The sequence below is a fragment of the Arachis ipaensis genome, chromosome B2, assembly GCF_059453495.1.
Source record: "Arachis ipaensis isolate K30076 ecotype BB chromosome B2, ASM5945349v1, whole genome shotgun sequence".
Lineage (NCBI taxonomy): Eukaryota > Viridiplantae > Streptophyta > Magnoliopsida > Fabales > Fabaceae > Arachis > Arachis ipaensis.
In genome coordinates this window covers 109,070,247-109,091,413 of record NC_142437.1, presented here as the reverse complement: position 1 = coordinate 109,091,413, position 21,167 = coordinate 109,070,247, and the positions used below count along the sequence as shown (strand labels likewise).

General features: G+C 38.9%; 1 protein-coding gene across 1 annotated transcript; it reads left to right on the top strand.

Annotated features, from left to right (window-relative positions):
- Positions 1-1,293: 1,293 nt before the first annotated feature.
- On the top strand, positions 1,294-5,286 carry LOC107625741 (putative pyridoxal 5'-phosphate synthase subunit PDX2). The gene is made up of 7 exons (XM_088503755.1): positions 1,294-1,450; positions 1,580-1,707; positions 2,822-2,909; positions 3,193-3,266; positions 3,744-3,935; positions 4,696-4,793; positions 4,949-5,286. Exons 1-7 carry the CDS (start codon positions 1,396-1,398, stop codon positions 5,076-5,078), a joined length of 765 nt encoding a protein of 254 aa, XP_088359881.1. The 5' UTR covers positions 1,294-1,395; the 3' UTR covers positions 5,079-5,286.
- The last annotated feature ends 15,881 nt before the right edge of the window (positions 5,287-21,167 follow it).

Here is a 21,167-nt window from a genome sequence, read left to right as displayed (position 1 = left end):
CTCCTCTTATTCTTTCTACCTCCTAATTATTCTTTCTTTTTCCCTTAAACCCTCGATACCATCGTAAGAATGTATCGGACGTGCTAAGGCAGCATATTATGCAAAACAGTGAAGTTTAATATAGAGAGAATCCATTGAAAAAATTTAGAAAATATTGATTATTTCTTCTTTATTTATTTTTACATTTTTTTTCAATTATCCTAAAAATTTTGAACATAAAGATAAAATATGGTGACGGGTGTGGACTAAGGAGAAACAACGGACTCTCTTCTCATAAGCCATAGGTTATGGATTGCGATCACTTTACAATTTCAAAGAGTGACCAATTTTTGACACACAAAAACTCACTCCTAGACCAACAGAAAAGAAAACAAGAATTTATAAAAAGAGGTAAAATGTGTTTATGTGTTTATTTAAAAAATATAATTTATTTATTTTCTCCATATTATTCTTTTTTCTAATTGTTTTAACTTTATTCGAAAACTATAGACACAGAATTTCATGTTAAAGTCTTTTATTCATTTTAAAAAAATTTTAAAATCAACAATTTTTAGTATTTTTTGTCATCATTTAACCAATATAAATACTAAATTGTTCTTAATAAATAAATTTTACTAATTTATGTGTACAAATTTTAAAAAATATGGATACAAACTATATTGATTAATGTGTGTAAACTTTGATAAATATAAATACAAATTAAATATTTTTTGTATATAAAATTTCTGTAAATATGATTACAAAATTACAAATTATCAATGACCAAGTATTAGTAAAAAATAATAATATTTACCGGACATGTAACATTACTATTGCTTATTCATTGAGAAAATACTTAATTTGGTTCCTAAAGTTATACTCGAGTCTCAATTTAGTCATTAAAATTTCAATTGCCTTAGTTTAGTCTCTAAATTTTTCAATTGACGCTGTCACAGAAACTACCGCAGGACTAACATGATTAAAATTTGAAAAGTTTAGAGACTAAATTGAGGCAATTGAAATTTTAAGGACTAAATTAAGACTCAAGTGAATGTAACTTCAGGACTAAACGGAATATTTTCTCCTCATTCATTTTTAGTTAAATATTAATTTATGTATTATTTTATTAGAAACTGAGTACGTTTAATTTGTACTTGTATTTATTATTATTATTATTATTATTATTATTATTTTCAGTATCAAAATTTTTTAAAAAAAAGATAAAAATAAAAAATATGATTTTATTAAAATTAGAAAACATTAAAATTAAAAACAGAAAAGAAAATACAGATGCAAATTCTATTTAAGCCCCACAGGAAAGGACCAAAAACCTCGTTCCGTTATATAAAATAAAATTGAATAAGAGGGAGCCGTTTTCTCTTTTTCTTCGTTGTGCACACAGCACACAGCACAAACATGGCGGTGGTTGGTGTGCTTGCGCTACAGGGATCCTTCAATGAACACATTGCTGGTATTATCTTCTTCCAATTCCACTTCATTCCTTCTTCTTGTTCACTCTCTCTCACTCGTTCACTTTCACACACATATGAACTTACAATCTTTATCTTTTTGTATGTGGTGGTGGTGATGGTGGTGGCAGCTCTTAGGAGGTTAGGTGTGAAAGGTGTTGAGATTCGGAAGCCAGAGCAGCTTCAAAGTGTGTCTTCACTTATCATCCCTGGCGGAGAGAGCACCACCATGGCCAAGCTCGCTGAGTTTCACAACCTGGTTTCTTCCCTTACCTCTCTCTTAATCTCTATTTTTTTCCTTTAATTTATTATTATTTTGATGTTATTTGGATATACATGTTCATTTCCATGTAAGCAAGGTATTAAGTTTATGAGTGATGATAGAGCCTCCTAATGGTATTCATAATAATCTCCTAATTTCCAAAGTGAGTCAAATTCAAATGTTTTTTTTTTTTTGTGTGTGTGTGTGTTTAGAATTAGGGGGAGGATGGTTAGGAGGATGATGTAGGAGAATTCATCGTTTTCTAAGTTTAAGTCTTATAGATGGAAAATATTCTTGTTCATAGAGCTAGTGTTTCACCATGATGATGTAGGTGTTCTCGACTCAAATTGGATTCCTTCCTGTGGAGGATACTTTGGTTCACACCAGAAAACTCTGAAATTTGTGCCTAGCTACCAATATTAGTTTTTGAGAAATAAGAAAAAAAAGTTAGAGATTAATAATTCGGATGCCCTCTCAGTGTTGTTGTCAATGTGAAAGAGTTAAAAGAGTTTTACATTATTCAATAATATAAAAGCATTTGTATTTAATAAATTTGAGGCATATGGTGGATGGCTGAGTGAAATATTTTTGTTGATGTAGCGATACATCATTAATTATTCTCCATAATTTTTTTTTTATTTTGGGATTTCACAAGGATCGAACTCTAGATCTTTCAGTCATAGAAACTCTATACCGTGTCATGATACCACTTCTTCCAAAAGCTTAAGCTAATAGAAGCGAGGAGGCCCATGAATGGTTATATCTCTAACATCTTGCATCAATGTTTGTGGAGATATCTTGGTCTAAGACACCGTAAAAAGGAGATAGACTTTCCTTGGCAGAACCATTTAGGTTTTTATTTTATTTTGTTTTGTGAACAAAAGGGGATGGAAAGAGGACAGAAATGTAAAGGGAATGAGTTTTCCGGTTTTCGTGTCTGGTTCCGGTTTAGTAGTTACACTTACTGATATATATTTGGATAATTCATAATTCTTTGACCCTACATTTGGAACTTTGTAACCTAATCCAATCATTACACAAGAAATCAAGTTAGGTTTCCCCATTAATGTGAACTGCCTATGGTAATTTATATTGTGTTTTAATTTTTCAGTTTCCTGCATTGAGGGAGTTTGTCGAAATGGGAAAGCCTGTTTGGGGAACCTGTGCAGGGCTTATATTCTTGGCAAATAAAGCAACAGGTAGTTTGTTTCTTTCTCCTCTTTATTCCAGGACAGTTTTAACTATTAAGTACTTTGGTTGGGGAGTAAAAATGTGGTGGAAGTTTTCATGGAGGAGTTTTTTTTTTTAATTTTTTGGACTGTTTCATGAATGATCTTCATGTGTAATTTTACATATCAAACCCATCCATGAAAATTTTCTCTCCATTTTAATACCCCAACTAAGCATATTCTTACTCTGAATTTGCATCTCATTTCATGCATCTGATAATGGATTAAAAAATTTATAACAACATCATTTCAGGACAGAAGACTGGTGGACAAAAACTGGTGGGTGGACTTGATTGTACTGTGCATAGAAATTTCTTTGGCAGCCAGGTATTAATGCTTTATGCACTGCCCTTCTTTGACAATGATTGATCATTGACAACTAAAATTAGGATTTATGACTTTATGAGTTTATTTCGTATGGATTATGGAACTATTATAGTATTATGAAATATAGAACTTAAGATTTTGAGTGATTAGTTATGATGCTTAATTCATGGTTTATTTTGATTTTCTGCTGTTTTATTTTTTTATTTTTATTTTAAAAGAATTTATATACAATTTGCATGTTATATATATATCCCTGAATTTCCCTTTATCTTTGTTCAAATCCCAGCCATCCCAAGTCCCGGGATCCCAACATCCCAGTTTTGGGGACATCTGGGATGCAATGAGATCCAGGAGTTCCTACAAATATATGACAGAGATTATAGAATTTGGGAAGAGAATAATCTGGCTTTTAGGAACAAAATTTCTGATGCAGTTAGATAAGCTTTGTCATATTTAACTGAAGATGTGTTTATTTAGATTCAAAGCTTTGAAGCTGACCTTCCGGTGCCAGAGCTTGCATCCAAGGAAGGTGGTCCTGAAACATTCCGTGGAATTTTTATCCGTGCTCCGGCAATTCTTGAAGCAGGGCCAGAAGTTCAAGTTCTGGCTGATTATCCTGTCCCTTCTAACAAATTCTTGGATTCTGATTCCTCCACTGAAGACAAAAAGGTTTGTTATTAGCAGATCTGTCTAGAGAAATCTTTCATCTTGCCTTAATATAAAATGGATGCTCGATGAAAAGTGTGCATTTCTAGCTTTCTAACTTACCTCAAGATTTAGGTTTCCTGTTACCATTGTAAAGAAAATAATTCATGGACTCAAATTCAGATAAAACATTGATTATTTGTAATTGCAGTTGTAGACTGAGTAGTGACTATTCTGAGCTCTAAGAATTTAGAAGGTTCATCTCTGATTCTCAGGTGAATAGAATAATGAGAGAATTTTGGAATGTGCAGGATCATAAAAGTGAACTGGGGAAATTTAAAACTTAGCTGCTTGATAGTACATGTTGGAACTTTCTCTTGAGAATGTTATTCACTTTCAAATATGGAATGCAAATATTGAAGATCCAAAATAGGAATGGAGAACTTCACTTGCAATGCTCAATTCTATCTTCAAGAAAGTCTTAATGGAGGAAGGAATCGAAGGGGAAAATTCTAAGTTGTGTGATTATAATGATATGAAGTTTAGATACTTAATAGATTGACCCTATTAAAAGAATTTGAATTTTTTGGAACATATTTCTCCTTGGAGAAAGTGTGGCCCATAAATGCTCACTTCTCACAAGAATTTAATTTCCAATTTAGTATGTTATCTTTGTACAATCAGCTTAGTTTAAATTAATGTTGATTGGCCCTAGGTCATTGTTAAACTAGACCAAGTCATTGCTCAATTCCATGTTTTCTTATTTGTTTTGTTGATATGACAGGAGAATGCCGAGGAAGGCGGCAAAGTCATAGTTGCAGTCAGACAAGGAAACATTCTAGGGACTGCTTTCCATCCGGAATTGACTGCCGATACTCGATGGTATGCATGAACCTTGTTTCAGCTATGGAATTTAACAACTTTATGAGACCGCAGGACCATAAGAGGGTCCAGTTCCTAGTTTGACTAGTTCCATTGGCCGCTCTAGTTCAATTTTAACATCACTAATATGAAGTTCTAATGATCAAATTTTGCAGGCATAGTTATTTCATAAAAATGTCAAATGCAAATGTTGGGGAAGAAGCCTCAAGTAGTAGCCTTGTTCCAGCAGAGGTCGACATAACTTCTAACCAACAACCGCGCAGTGACCTTCCTATCTTTCAATAGCACCAAAGAATCACCAATACTGTATTGACAATTATGGATGTTTATCTTCATTTACTTTCTTTATAAAAGTGATATCTAGTAATTTTACATCTTAGAATATAGCTTAAATAGAGTTCTTACCCCTTTGTTTCTATTGTGACAATTACAGTACACACTGTATGTGCCTGGAAAGGCATAAAAAATGTTTATATTTTTTCAAGATTTTTTTATCTTTTGTTTTGTTGGTTTTGGCTGTTCATCTTAAGTAGTGTGGGGTGCTACTATGGAGTCCAGGCAGGGTAGGATGTACTAGTGAGAATGAAAAATTGTGTGAATTTCATATATCGGAGATCGGAGACAAAAAAAAAAAAAAAAAAATCTTGTCAATGTAATTTCATCCGGAAAATCAATGTTAATTTAGATGTATTAGTAGAATTTGGTTCAATAATTTGATTATTGATCATGTTAAAGTGGGTGCATTTCCTCTTATAAAATTTTTATATTTCATTTTATTCAATTTGGAGTGTATAGAAATAGAATATTAGAATGTGATTCAACATGTTACCCAAACAAAGAGCTGAATTTAATGGCATTCCACTCGAGCCTTCTATAAATTCGTGAAGTTTTGGCGACATGTAATGACGTATGTATAAGATGATAATGGTGTATTTTGGTATCTCAATTATTTATCTGTATTTTGGTGTCTCAATTATTTATCTCAAATAATATTATTAGTAATGTTGAACTAGGATGACTAGATATCCTTTAAATTATTCTTTCAATCAGTTTTTTATTATATCAATTTAAAAAAAAAAATAAAACAAACACATTTAACAGATATGATGTTTCTTTTTCAAAAATTTAAAAAGGCTAAAATTTAAAAATCTAAAATTAATTTATAAATCACGTACAACATACTAACACATTTTAAATTTTTCAAAACATCCCAAAACACTTTTAAATGTCACTCATATGAGGAATTTATGTTTATCAAATATGTTTAATTTTTAATTTTGGATGTGATAAAAAAAATATTTATATAAAATTTTCTAATGAATTTTGAATGTGTTAAAAATCATTTAGTGTGTAATTATGGTATTTTGGACGTGACTTGAGAAAGAGAAAATAATAATTTTTCTTGATTGTGGGTAATATTCATTATAGGATGTGTTTGTTTAATTCATTTAATCTAACAAGTAGAAAGTAAATTCTTAATTTTTCTTTTTAATATATTTCATTTTCAATCATATTTTTATGAGTAGGTATTTGATTTTTTTTTATGGAAAAGTCTAGGGGATCAGCAACTTTGTTAAATTCTGGCCAGCATGTAACCAGCAAAGAAAAGCGAGCCATTGGATGAAATCTCACATTAATCTCACACCATTAAAACCATCATTGATGGCTATTTGATGACTACAAATCACAAAAGTTGTTGCCCCCCTAACATTCCTCTTTTTTAAAAAACAAAAGAGCTCAACACAGTAAAATGGAGCAAACAGAACCAGACAAATAAAACATATAGACAACTAAAAGAAAGTAACACAACAACACAAGGAGAAATATATCATGTCATCTCCGGCATAGCCATCAACAACAAAAGGGATCTACACCTCTCCACTCGTTGTAGCTAAGCAAGGTCATGTTGATAATTTCTTCTACACCTTTACTTTTATTCTAAAATATCCTTCTATTGCTTTCCATCCAAATGTTCCAAATGATCGCACAGAAGTACATCAGCCATTATTTTCGATCCTCTTTTTTACTCGACTCTTCTATCCAACTTATAAAATGTTCTTTCATCGAACCCGGAAAGGACCACTGTCGGCCAAACATAGATATCCACCCATTTCACACCTGCCAAGCAAATTCACAGTCAAGAAACAAGTGATGGACCTGTTCAACATCCTTGTTAAATAAAACACAAACATTATCTTTCTGACTAATAATCCCAAATCAACTTAACCTTTCCTTTGTATTCACCCTGCCTATCAAGACAAATCAAACAAACAGCTCCATTCTTGGCAGAACTAAACTTTTTTAGATGGTCTTAGTGAAGCTGTAACTGGTTACATCCTCTGGAAGTATTTCCTCCTGCAACACTTGCATAAATGAGTTAGTAAAAAAAATACATTGTCTATCATATTTTCACACAACTCTATCTTCTCTGTTATTTACTAGCTTTATAGGTCTCAAAGCCTCATGTAACTGACACGGAAGATCCAACTCCCACTGAAAAAGCTTTCGCCTCCATAAGAAGTTTCAAACCCATTCTAATCCATCCCAAAATCCGCAATCCCCTATAACAGATTCACATTGGTTTGAAACAGAGAAAACCCTAGGGAACCAATCTTTCAAAGATCCACAAAGTAACCAGACATCCTCCTAAAACCGAGTCCGTCACCCGTCACCAATCTCCATGGACAAGCCAGTAATCATCTTATCCCTTATATGTTGCTCTTTGATTTGTACCTGGCATATATCCTTCCATAGACCTCCTCTAGTTGGTAGCATTTGAGTCGACAGTAGCTCATTCGAATTCAGATTATTACAGGAACATAACACCTTCTTGCACAATGGGCACTCTTCCTTTGCAAAATGCCACCACAACTTAAACAACAGTGCAGTGTTACGAACCATAGCATCTCCAATTCTCAACTCACCTAGCTTCTTAGGAGCCTGCACCACTTCTCATCTTACTAATGCCATACCATTTCTCCTATCCTCCTTGCTCCATAGGAATCTTCTCTGCAATGAAATCAATTTCTCAGCAACAGCCTTCGGTATCTTATATAAACTCAAATAATACACTGACAAGTTATTTATTGATTTGATAAGCACTAACTTCCCAGCTTTGTTTAGCACCTTAGCTTTCCAAAGACTAAGTTTCTCCTCCACCTTGTCTATTATAGGCTTCCAGGTCTTTATCAACCTCGGATTTGCTCTTAAGGGGATTCTAAGGTATTTAACTGGAAGGGTACCTTCCTTACAACCCAATAAGCTACACATATGTTGTACCAACTGATCTTCACAATTGAATGGAATTAAAATAGACTTGTCAAAATTAATACTTAGCCCTGATATCAACTCAAAGCATCGCAGAAGACGCTTGCAATTCTTCATAGTCTCCTCTTTTGGTGGGCAAAACAGAATAGTGTCATCAGCAAACTGAAGATGTGACAACTCTATACTATCTCTCCCAACCACCAATGGTGATATACGTCCGTTCCTGACTGCCTCTCCAACCATTTTATGCAGAACATCCACAATCAGTACAAACAAGAAAAGAGAAATCGGGTCACCTTGTCTCATACCCCTTTCCATTTTGAATGGCTTAGATGGTGAACCATTTATCAAGACCGACAAAGATGTTGTGGTCACACATTCCATAACCTACGCCCTCCACCTACGTCCAAACCCCATCTTTTGTAACACAATGTCCACAAAACTCTATTTGACTCTATCATATGCTTTTTGTAAATCTAGCTTGATTATTGCTGCCTCCTTTTTTCCTCAATTTAAGCCAGTATACAGTTTTACATGCAATGAGAGTCCCATCATGTATTTTTCTTCCCTTTACAAATGCACTCTGAGTCTCCCCTACTAATCCTGGATTCCTAGCATCACTAATCTCATCCTCCTAACTAACACCTTTGAAATAATCTTATACACACACCCAACCATACTAATTGGTCTCAAGTCTTTAATCTCCTTCGCACCAATGAACTTAGGTGCCAATGCCACCCAAGTGATATTGGAATCTGCCGGTAACCTGGACGTCTAAAAGAACCCCATCATAGCTACCGTTAATTCAGACCCAATCTCATCCCAGTACCTCTTAATGAATTTATGTTGTATCCATCACAACCTGGCACCTTTGATGACTCACAATCCTACACTGCCTCTCTAATCTCCTCAGTCAATGGCAACGCCTCTAGAGTCACAAAATCTTCCTCATCTATCCTACCAACCAGACCATCTCTGAATCCCACCATAGAAAAATCTTCCTGATGATACAAATCCTTGTAAAATTCTATAATAGCAATTTTTATTCTAGCTTGATTCCTTACCAGTCTACCATTAATTACCAGTATATCAATCATATTATTCCTCCTTCTTGCTGAAGCTATATTGTGAAAGTATCTTGTATTTTGTCTATATCCTTCGTTTATCGAGACCGAGACATCTATTTCCAGTGTACTTCTTTCCTTACATACCATCTCTCACAGCAAGTAACTAACACCTTTCTTCTAGCCTCCATCATTCCATCATACACTCCATTACTTATCATATCATCAAGCTCTTGATCTCTTTCTCAAACTTCAAAATCTTCTTGTCTATCTCACTAAAGTTGGCCTTATGCCATCTCTCCAATGGAATCGTCAAAGTCTTCAATTTATTAGTGAACTATATCTCCCATAATCCTCTCCATTCCTCCTTAACCATTCTAAGAAAACCTTCATGTGTAAACCATGAATCTAGGCTTCGAAACAGCCTTGGACCTCTCCTCAGCTTTTTATATTCCACTATTATAGGGTAGTGATCTGACAAATCCCTTGGTCCACCTCTTAACCGACGCTTTGAAAACTCTTCTAACCATTCCAAACTAACCAGAGCTCTATCTATATGACTGCATGAATGGCCTCGAAACCACGTAAACTTATGATCGGTGAGTGGCAAATCCACTAAGTGCATATCTTGTTTCCAATTCTTGAATTCTTCAGCAGATAGAGGTAAAATAGCAGTACCTTTTCGTTCCTCCACATGTACTATCTCATTAAAGTCTCCCATAAAACAACAAGGAACCTGACATAACCCAGCTATGCAACTCAACTCCTCCCAAACATGACTCTTCTCGTCTCTACTATGTGCACCATAGACAACAAAAAAACCGCACAGTTAAAATTATTCTTTGACAAGACTCCTTCAACACATAACCACCTTTCCCCTTTATAGCAATTATTCATTTTAAACATCATTTTATCCCAATAACAGTCCACCATATGCACCATCAGAGCCTACATTTTTCCAACCCATACCATCATTCCCCCATATTCTTGCAACATCAAATCTCATCACTACCCGCTTTTTAGTCTCAATCAATCATAACAGATTTAAGCTATGTTTATTCTTTAGGTCCTTCACCATTCTCATCTTTTCATCACCCCGTAACCCCCTAACATTCCAAGAACTAAAGATCATTTAAAACTATTTTGACACACCTGTTTTTTATTTTTGGGTCTGTACCACCCCATTTTCGTCTTCTGTTTTGCCACCTTTCTTTTCTGAGCTATTTCTTCGTTTTATGCTTGGAGAATTGCCATAATGTCATCTTTCTCATTGTACAATATAAGACCTGACTCCATTGCCAGCTCTCAGGTCCTTTTGTTTCCAATATTTGCTCCTCTAATTTTGAGTACCGAGTGTCATTATCCCCCTCATCTTTTTCAACTTCTTGCCTAGAACTAGCCCCTCTAATACCTTCCCTAGCATGTCTGAGAGCCACCTTCCTTGCATTTTGATCAAGAATGTTACCTCAAACAAACCCCAGTTCGAGTTGGTTGCCATTTGCCTCACTAACCCCTATAGTCACATCAACCTCCCAAGACTGACCACCAACTGTGTTCACATCACCCTCCTTCACAACATCATGAGCGTTTCCACTCTCTCCAGCTCCCACCACCATCTGTTTTGCCACAACATGAGTCCCTAACGTGACCCTGGCTGATGGAATCTCTGTGCTGCCGGCGACACCAAACCCACCATCATTGACAGCATCCCCAACATTTCGGGTAAGGTCATTCCCACCGCGGATCCACCGGCTCCCCCGATCCGTTGACAGCCGGCTCCCTCCGTGGCCATCTCCGACGCGGGTGTCTCCGTCCCCCTCGAGGAAGCCCACGCCATCAACATGGCGAGCTTCCATAGCACGCGCAGTAATGAGGGACCTACTCTCTCTCCTCATGCTCACCAACCGATCCGGAATACCCAGCTCGGGTCTAAGATCAACATCCCTAGTAGCTGATGAGGTTGTGCCCAAACAGTTAGTGTTCCCTTCCATATCCTTCCTTTTGTGCCTGGCCCAATCCTTAATGAGAGAACAATTTTTTGTTTGTTTTTCCTTATTTGACACCCTTTTCATCCCATTACACAAAGTACTATACGCACATGTGACTATTCTATCGGAGTCTCCATCATAGCTCATACCGTTCCTATCCCCAAAATCAACAATTCCTTGATTATCGCCATTAACTGCTTGATATGTTACGATTTCTCCACGGTTGTAATTTGTACTGCCGCTAATCCATTCATTCAAAATTATATAAGGAATTACTAATTTATCCTTATCATCTTCCTCTCCCTGTGTCACCACCATTAACAATCATTCATCATGATCTTCCTCCTTCAATGGTTCTGTTTGCCTTCTCTGCCATTTATCCATTCCTTGACTCTTGCTTGTTATACCGTGATTCAAGAGCTTGCAGTTGGTGATTCCGTTATCATAAATTTTCCCCATGCATTGCAAGTCACACGCCTCATGTCCAACCTCCTTTACCAAAACATCAAAGCCATCGGAGCCAATTGTGATATGGATCCACTTCTGAATCACGTCCATTACACACGTATCAATTTGCACACGACCTACAGTGAACGAGCTGCACAATTCCGTCTCTTTTGCACACCCAACTACTTCTCCCATTGGCCTCCTATTGTATTGAAATTGTTGACTGACCAAAATATTCAAGCCACACTCTTCTAGTTTCACTATGCTCCGACTCCTCCTACCTCTATACCCTATGAAAAGATTGTAAGACAATTCAATATAAAGGTGTATGTTTTGTCAGCATGCAGAATACTATCAAAGGTCAAAAGAGCTTTGTACACTCCCATTTCCCGAATTTGGACGACAGAAAGCAAGTTCTTCACAATCATTTCCCTCAAAGAGATGAGATCAATAGGCTTCGTCGTAGCCCCTACAAGACTTCTCTGCAACCATTCCAGATTTTTTTTGCCACTGCTACTTCTACCTTCTTTGTTCCTCCATTCTCATGCGGGTCTTTTACGATTTTTTTCGTTCGTAATTCTTGTCCAGTTGACAAAGAATCATCCTGGCCCACTTCTCGATGTGGCTGTCGAGTAGTTGGGTTTTGCCTGCCATCTCCTCTTTGTCCCTTATTTATGTCTACGGTTCCCGACATTCTTCTGTACTTAGCCTTTCCTACAAAGACAACATTACTTCTCAGCCTCATTCGATTCATTTTCGCTATAGCCTTCAAGGCCCCTCCTTTCGTTGTGTACCGTATGAAGGCAAAAATGTATATATCACCACTTTTTTATTTCCAGGATAGATAAATATCATTGATGCATCCAGTCTAGTTGAACAAGTAGAATAACTCTCTCTTTGATATGTCTTCAGGAAGATTATTCACAAAAATGGAGAAAGACTCATTTTCTAATCATAGATACTCTTCTCTATTCCAAACCCTAGGATCCTTGCCATGTTCCTTAGACCTAACTCTCCCTGTGTTTCCCACCCATTCTCTCATTTTTGCCTTTAGAATCTTGTGATACGTAAAACAATTATTGACACTAAAAGTTATGTTTAATTTTTAATTTTGGATGTATTCAAAAAATATTTATATAAAATTTTTGAATGAATTTTAGATGTGTTAGAAGTCATTTAATGTGCAATTAGGTATTTTGGATGTGACTTGAGAAAGAAAAATAATAATTTTTTTATTGTGGATAACATTCGTTATAGCATGTGTTTGTCTAATTCATTTAATCTAACTGGTAGAAAGTGAATTCTTAATTTTTTTCTTAATATATTTCACTTTCAATCATATTTTCATGAGGTATTTGATAATATGTTTAATTTTTAATATTGGATATGTTCAAAAAATATTTTATATACTATTATTTTATTTTAGATGTGTCGGTAAAAATTTAATATAGTTTTTTTTATGTAATTGGTTCAACATAAATTTTTTTATTTATGCAACTAATTTCATGCTCTAAATTTAGTTGTAATGCTAATTCTTGTTCTTCTATATCTCAATAATTGCATTTTTTTTTTCATCAACATTGCATACAAAAATTATTTTTTTGTCAAATAAAGAAGGCAAAAAAATAAATTATAATTTACCTGAAATAGATGAACACTAGAAAAAATAGGTGAAAACTAATTGAACTTCTAATAAGTAGAAGGACAAAATAACAATGCAATAACGTAAAAGGTAAAAACAATGTAAGAGAGTAGAGAGAAGAATGATTAGATAACAAGGAGAATGGAGAGACAAAAAAAAGTAACAATTTTATTTTGAAAGAAGTTACATAAATTTTAGGGCTACAAATTATATTATGAAAAAAATAGAAAAATAGTTTTATAAAAATTTAATCAAATAATAATAAATTTTTAAAAAATAAAAAAAATTAAATTTTAAAGAATAAGTAGTGTTTGTTTCACGGGACCTCGGATGCTCGGCGGGTCGGGTGGTGATGAGAGGGAGAGTGGACGAACCCTGAGTCGACTTGGAGCTGAACGAGATGTGGACTGCAATCTAGGGACACCGGAGGTGATGTGATGGGGGGTGGTCACCTACAAGGACACTCCGATGATCAAGTCAGTGTCCGTACGAAGTGATGGCCAAATTAGATAAAAAGTGTGACATACCTCGGGGGGAGAGCTGACCTCTCCCCTTATATACTGTGCTGGGCGGGCCCATGGATGACCTAGCCCACTGGCCAAGGAGCTTGTGAGTTGTCCTAACCCACGTGAGAGGGGCAGGTCGTTCCGGACTTCGGGTCGGGGCTTCGGGTGCCGCCCCGAGGATACTGACCCGAATGGTGACATGGACCGTATGGAAGGTAAGTCGGGCGTGTCCCGGGTCGGGTGTTAGGAGCCGACCCGTCGTGCCCCTCCTGTTGGGAAGGATGGTTTGGGCCTGGGTCAGGGGTGGTGCCCCGACCCGACGGCTAGTGGGGCTGGACTCTTGACGGTCCGTAACAGTGCCCCAACGCGCCAACCTTGAGTTTTGGAGCTCGTGGCTAGGCGTGTTTGTCTTACTCGCCGAGACGGGATGTGTTCTTCTTCTCGGGAGCTCGTTGATGGCGTTTCGTGTTTCTCACGCGTGGTCATCTCGTCCTTGACGCTGCCTTCTTGGCTTCTGCGCTGGGCATTAAATGCCCATCATTTCATTGATTTGAAATTTTGAGTAAAATGGCAAATATGTCCCTGCCTTTTGGCGCGGCGGTTATGCTTTTTCCCTATTTTTGCTTTGTAACCCCCTCATAACTCCACTTTCCTTCTTCTTCTTCTTCTTGCTCTCTCGCGCTGCTACTGCTTTTGCTTCCTGCTCCTGCTGTCTCGATTCTCTTGCTGTTTTTGGTGTCTCGACTCTCTTCTTCTTGGATCCTTCGTTCCTGTTCGTCATTTTGGCGGATTCTATATTTCTGGTACGTTGTTTTTATGGTTTCCCCTTTTGGTTGCTTCTTTCCTTTGGTTTTTGCATATTCCTCTTTGTGCATTTTTCTTTGTGCATGCCTGGGTTTCTGCTTGTTCTTGCTATTTTTCTTCTTTTAAAGGGGGCGCCACTAGCTTTTCTTAGGTTTCGCTTGGGTTCTGGGTTAGTGTTGGGTTGTAGTTTTGTTTTTGCTGTTTTTAGGGCTCCCGACCTCCCGTGCTAACTAAGTGGTGCCCCCGCTGTAGGTATGGCTGATCGCCATGTACTCCCGAATTTGGCTCAGCGGCCTTTGGCCGATTTCGTTGACCATTACGCCTGGGTTACTTCCGACGTGAAGGACACCCCTTCCAAGGTCACCAAGGAGGACCTTCAGGATCTGCGTCAGGCCGGACTCTTATGTGGGGGTGGCCCCGAGGAAGCTTTGTACCAAGTTTATGTTCCTGCTGCTCGGGAGCGTGTCTGCCAAAAGAACCTGGCGGCTCCTCGAGTCGTCGATTGGTTGTGGGTTTACAAACCCATGTTCACTTCTTTAGGAGTTCGTTTGCCTTTTTCTCCTTTTGTTATGGGTTTGCTCAACCGTTGTGATGTCGCTCCATCGCAACTGCACCCGAATAGTTGAGCTGCCATCCGATGTTTTGAGATGGTTTACGAGTATCTAGAGCTCCCGATCTCTGTGAACGTCTTCCTTTACCTCTTCATTCTTACAAACCCTTCTCGTGAGGGGAAGACCAAGAAAGGGTACATGTCCTTTAGGGCCCAACAAGGTCGGAGGATCTTTGGCCTCTTCGAGGACTCCTTTCATGGCTTCAAGCATACCTTTTTCAAAGTTAGGCCAATTGAGGGCCATCAACCTTTCTGGCTTACCACCGAGGGAGAAAGGCTGATCCCGACCTACTGGAGCTTTGGGGCGGGATCTGATTACTTAATAAAAATATCTTATGATTGGTTGAGCCCAGAAGATCGTAACATTGCCGAAATCTTGTTGGCCATTTTTGGTGAGAAAAATCTTAACCCTCATATGGTTATGGGGGATCGGGAGACCGGTTGGTCGTATGTTGGTGAGTTTGTTTTCTTTGTGCTTATTACTTAGTGCTTTTACTTTAACTGCTGCTCACGTCTCTTGTCTTTTTCTTGTAGTTTCTATGGCTGGTGGGAAGACTACCATGGCTGAGGTGATGAACCTCATTCGAGATGGTGATGAGGATTCCTCGGCGACCCCTGCGGCTAGTCAGGATCAGTATCCAAAGGTTACTGGGGAAGCTAGCGGTCCTGCCGCGGGTGCTGATCGGGTGGCGGCTCCCGAGGTCCCTCTTGAGAACACCCCTAAGAACCCGAGCGTCGATGAGGAGGTTCCTTTTGGGGATGAGGACTTGGGGTCTGGTGATGATGACCTGCAGGTCGTTGGCAACCCGAAGAAAAGGAAGCAGGACTCGGGAAAGGCCTTCTGCGTTATGGAAAAGAATTTTGACGCTGGGGGTTTTATCGAGTCCCAATTGCTCCCTGGTACTAAGGAGTTCTTTCAGGATGCCGACCTTGCGGGCCAGGCGAAGTAGATCTACCGAAGTCTTCTCCGAGCTGTTGCCATTGCCAAGAAGGTGGAACCTGTCTTGGGGAATATTCATGCCATGGAAGGGAAGCTTCGGAACTCCCAGAAGGACCTGACTGATTCGAGGTCCCGGGAGGAGTCTTTGAAGAAAAAGTTATCTGAGCAAGAGGAGAAGGCTAAGGAAGTCGCCAAAGAGATCAATAGGTTGTTGGAGCGGGACATTGCCCTGATGAAAGACTTGAACACTTCTCGTGGTGTGACTGTTGCTGCTGAGAAGAGGATCAAGGAGTTGGAGGATAAGTTGAAGCTAGCAGAGAGCTCGGCAACGGCTGCCTGTCAGGAAGCAACTGCCTTGAAGAAAAAAAACAAGGAGATTGCTAAGGGGGCCCGTGAGGCCGTTAAGTTGACTGAGGAGGGGATTAAGCTCCAAGTTGATGTGCTGGCTCCCGATCTCGACCTTTCTCAAGTGGGTGCTTTCAAGACAGTCGAGGACAGGAAGATTGTCGACATCCTCAAGCCTTGAGATGGGCTCTTCTTTTCAGCTTTTATATTTCTTGCCTTTGCTTTTTTTAATTTTGCTTTGCTTTTGGGCCTTCTGAGGTGCCTTTGTCTATAATGAACGTTTTAGTATTTCATTTCAATCAAGTCGTTTTCATTAGTAATTGTTCGCTTGCTCGGGCCATCGTGGCTTTGTTTATTTTATTGCTTTCGTTTATCCGGGCTGTCGTGGCCTTTTTGGTTTACCGCTTTAATGGTATTTACCGTTTTTGTTACTTGTTGCTTGTTTTAAGCTTTGGGTTCCTTTGGTTCTCGGGGTGATCAGTCCCGAGTTTTCGTTAGGTCGACCGCTCATCATTTACGTCGTTCTGTCGTTTTGTCATAAATCTTGCAAAAGACAAAGTTTATTATGTATGCATATGTAGAACTTAAAACAAGGGGTAATGTAGTACATAATTAAAGAAAACGACTGTGGAAAAATTAAAGGAATTAAAGTGGATGTGGCCGGGTCGCCAGGCCGTCAGGTCGCTTCCTCCTATGAGTAGAACCTTTTTAGGTTTGCCATGTTCCATGTTCTCGGCACCTCGCTCCCATCTAATCTTTCTAGCTTGTATGCACCTTTGCCGAGGACTTCCCTTACCCTGTAAGGTCCTTCCCAGTTTGTGGCCAACTTACCTTCTCCTGGAGTTGGTGGTCCTATGTCGTTACGTCGTAAGACCAGGTCGCCTTCCCCGAGACTTCTCTTTAGCACTTTATCGTTGTATCTTAGGGCTATCTTTTGTTTGATATCTGTCTCTGCCAAGTGCACCATCTGTCTCGTTTTGTCAACCAAGTCTTTCTCGATCGCCTCGTTTCCTCCCCCCAGAAGTACTCTTGGACTTGGCTCCCCTATTTCGACTGGGATGACAGCGTCGACCCCGTATGTGAGTCAAAAGGGCATTTCGCCGGTAGATGACTGGGGAGAAGTCCTGTACGACCATAAGACTGAGGCTAGCTCGTCTGCCAATATGCCCTTCTTCCCTTCGAGTCATTTCTTTAGTCCTTTCAAGATGATTTTGTTTGCTGCTTCTACCTGTCCGTTGCTTTGGGGGTGCTCGACTGAGGAGAACTTATGCTTGATTCCTAGTCCTGAGAGGAATTCTTTGAACTTCTTGGCAGTGAATTGTGTCCCATTATCTGATATGACGAATTCTGAGATTTTGAACCTGGTGATCACTTGCCTCCACGTAAATTTTTGATAGTTTACTGAGGATATGCTGGCTAGTGATTTTGCCTCTACCCACTTGGGGTAGTAATCTATGGCTACTATCAAGTATTTTACTTGTCCTGGCCCGAGTGAGAATGGCCCCAAGAGGTCGACTCCCCATTGGGCGAAAGGTCGGGGTGCCATCATCAGACTGAGTTCCTCAGGTGGGGCTTTGTGGAAGTTGGCATTTTCTTGGCATTTTTTGCATTTCCTGATGAATTTCTGAGCGCCCGTCATCATTGTGGACCAGTAATATCCTACTCGAATGATTTTCCTTGCCAGTGACCTGCCTCCGATATGGTGACCACAACACCCCTCATGGACTTCGCCTAGGACGTAATCCGTCTGGTCGGGGCGTAGGCATTTGAGTAGGGGTTGGTGGAACCCTCGTTTGTACAGTTGCCCCTGTTTGGTCACATATTTGGGAGCCTCCCTTCTGACGGCTTGTGCTTCCTTCTCGTCTAGGGGTGTTTTCCCGTTTTCCAGGTACCGGGAGATAGGTTCTATCCATAAGGGGGGCTTGGAGTCTGGTTTGCGCATAAGATAATTGCCGGTTCAGTTGCCATCCCTTGGATTAGAGTAGGGGTGAGCATGGGTCGGTTTGGTTCGGGTTCAAGGTAAAATGAGAACCAAACCAATTAAAATGTAATTGGTTTGGTTTGTTTTGGATTTGTATTTTTTTGTGTATGTACCCGAAACAAACCAAACCGATTAAGAACGGATTGGTTCGGTTCGGGTAATTGGATACCCGATGATTTTGAGATTCATAAAAAAATCCAAATTTTTATCTTGAAAATTCAGCAAGTACAATAAACATGTAACTTCAATAAAAATAATCCAAACATGTTAAACACCAAATACATTAAAAACTAAACACATTAAAATCCAAACATATTAAACACTAAATACATTAAAATCAAACATATTAAATACCAAACATATTAGAAGCTAAATACAAAAGTGTAATAGAAATATATGTATTTTTTTATTTAATTAATATATGATCGGGTTCATGGGTTAGTTCGGGTTCCGCACTCCCAGAACTGATACCCGAACCAATAACTAGAAATAGCCATCGGTTTGGTTCGGGTTGGACCCGATTACCCGTTAGTTTCAGAATCAATTTAATTGGTTTGGTTCGGATTCGGACGGATAATTGGGTATCCGCTACCCATGCTCACCTCTAGATTAGAGACCTATTCCCCATGCCAGGCTTGGTGCTTGCTAGCTTGGAGAGGAGGTCTGTTCGGGCGTTCCTTTCCCTAGGAACATGCTGCACTACGACCTCTTCGAAGCTTTTGCATAACTCTCTTACCTTTTTCTAGGTATTTTTGTAGTAGTGTGTTCCTGGCCTGATAGCTGCCATTTATCTGGGATGTGACAATTTGGGAGTCACTATTTACTTCTATCCTTGATGCTCCGACTTCTTTAGCTAGGATTAGCCCTCCTATTAGTGCTTCGTATTCTGCCTGGTTGTTCGAGACCGGGAAGTCGAACCTGATTGACTGCTCGTACGCTACTCCTGCCGAGTTTTCAAGGATAATCCCTACCCCTCGAATGTTTGGTTGGATTCTCCGTTAACGTTGAGTTTCCACCGTGTGTTCGGCATGTCGGGTGCCTCCCTTGTGACTTCCACTAGAAAATCTGCCATTGCCTGGGCTTTGATTGCCTGTCTGGGTTCGTATTGCAAGCCGTACTGGGACAGTTCGACTACCCATGCCATCATTCTCCCCGCGAGGTCGGGTTTCTGGAGGACTTGCCGAATGGCCTGGTCGGTTATTAGGATGATTACATGCCCTTGGAAGTATTGCTTGAGCCTTCTTGACGAGGTTAGCAGAGCATAAGCTAGTTTCTCTAGCTTGGTATATCTCAACTCCGCTCCTTGGAGTACTTTGCTGATAAAGTATATCAAGCGTTAAGTCTTGTCTTCTTCTCGGACAAGAACTGCCGCCATGGCCTGTGTGGTCACCGCTAGGTATAGGTACAAGGGTTCCCCTTCTCTGGGTTTACTAAGCACGGGCGGTTCTGAGAGTACCTTTTTGAAGTGGCTGAACGCCTCTTCACATGCCGAGGTCCACTCGAAGGCGATTCCTTTCTTCATTAGGTTGAAGAAAGGGAGGGCCTTTTCCGGCGAGGCTCCGAGAAACCAGGATAGGGCTGTGAGCTTCCCGGTGAGTCACTGCACATCTTTGATGCACCTTGGGCTTGTCATTTTGAGGACGGCTTCGCACTTATCTGGGTTGGCCTCTACCCCCCGTTGCGTTATCATGAAGCCTAGGAACTTCCTGTCCTCCATGGCGAACGTGCACTTGAGTGGGTTGAGTCTCATCTTGAATTTCCTTAGCGCTTTGAAGACGGCTTGGAGGTCATCTATAAGGCTGCTTGGTTCTGCTATTTTTACTAAGATGTCGTCGACGTAGACTTCTACTGTCTGATGAGAGAATTTTTGTGTGGTTTATAATTTCACTAATGAAGTCTCGTTGTAAGTATAGTTTCTAAACCAACAATAATTCTTTCATACAAAAATTTGTTTGTCACAAGTACAAACCCCCAAATTTATAAATCGAAGTGTTGAACCTCGGGTCATTCTCCCTAGAAATTGCAATGAAGTGTCTTGTTATTGGTTATGAAGTATGTTTGGGGTTTTTAGATTTTAGACAAGAAATATAAATGGTAAAGAAAATAAACTAACAACTAAGAAATCTCTTGGCAAGATATGAGAACTAGAAGTCACATCCTAATTATCCTCCTCAATTGTGACCAAAATTGTCCATTGCTACCACTTAGTTAACTTCTAATCATGGAGGAAAGTCAAGTGGATAAATTAACTTGATTCAACAAGTCCTAGCCAACTCCCAAGGGAAAGACTAGCTTTAGTGGTATCTAAATCAATTAGCAACTTCTAATTATCAATCAACAAAGGAATTAGATAACTCAAGCATTACTAATTACTCTACCTAGGCCAAGAGGAACAAAATCTAACTCATATCTAGAAGAGGCATTTCATCAAACATATAGAAGGCAATAAAAGTAAACAACATGAATTACAAGAATTAAAGAGAGATCTAACTAGAATAGCAAGAGATCAACAATAGAAAAAGGAAAACAATTATGAAACAACAAAGAACTTACCAATTGCATTGAAGGAGAAATGTAGATCTACAAAAGAAAGTTCATAAACTACAACTAACAATACAAATGAATCACAAGAGAAGAAGAATTCTACATCTACAAGAGAACAATTAAGGAAGGAAAAAGAAAATTAAGAGAGAAGAAGAAGAAGTAGATCTAGATCTAAACCTAATCCTAATTCTAATCCTAGAGAGAAGTGAGAGCTTCTCTCTCTAAAACTAACTTTC

Bases quoted from the DNA above. Each gene is read 5' to 3' on its own strand.
- LOC107625741 (XM_088503755.1), top strand. From the start codon at position 1,396: ATGGCGGTGGTTGGTGTGCTTGCGCTACAGGGATCCTTCAATGAACAC. The intron at 2,910-3,192 runs GTAGTTTGTTTC...ACATCATTTCAG, and splicing joins CTTGGCAAATAAAGCAACAG to GACAGAAGACTGGTGGACAA. The intron at 4,794-4,948 runs GTATGCATGAAC...CAAATTTTGCAG, and splicing joins TTGACTGCCGATACTCGATG to GCATAGTTATTTCATAAAAA.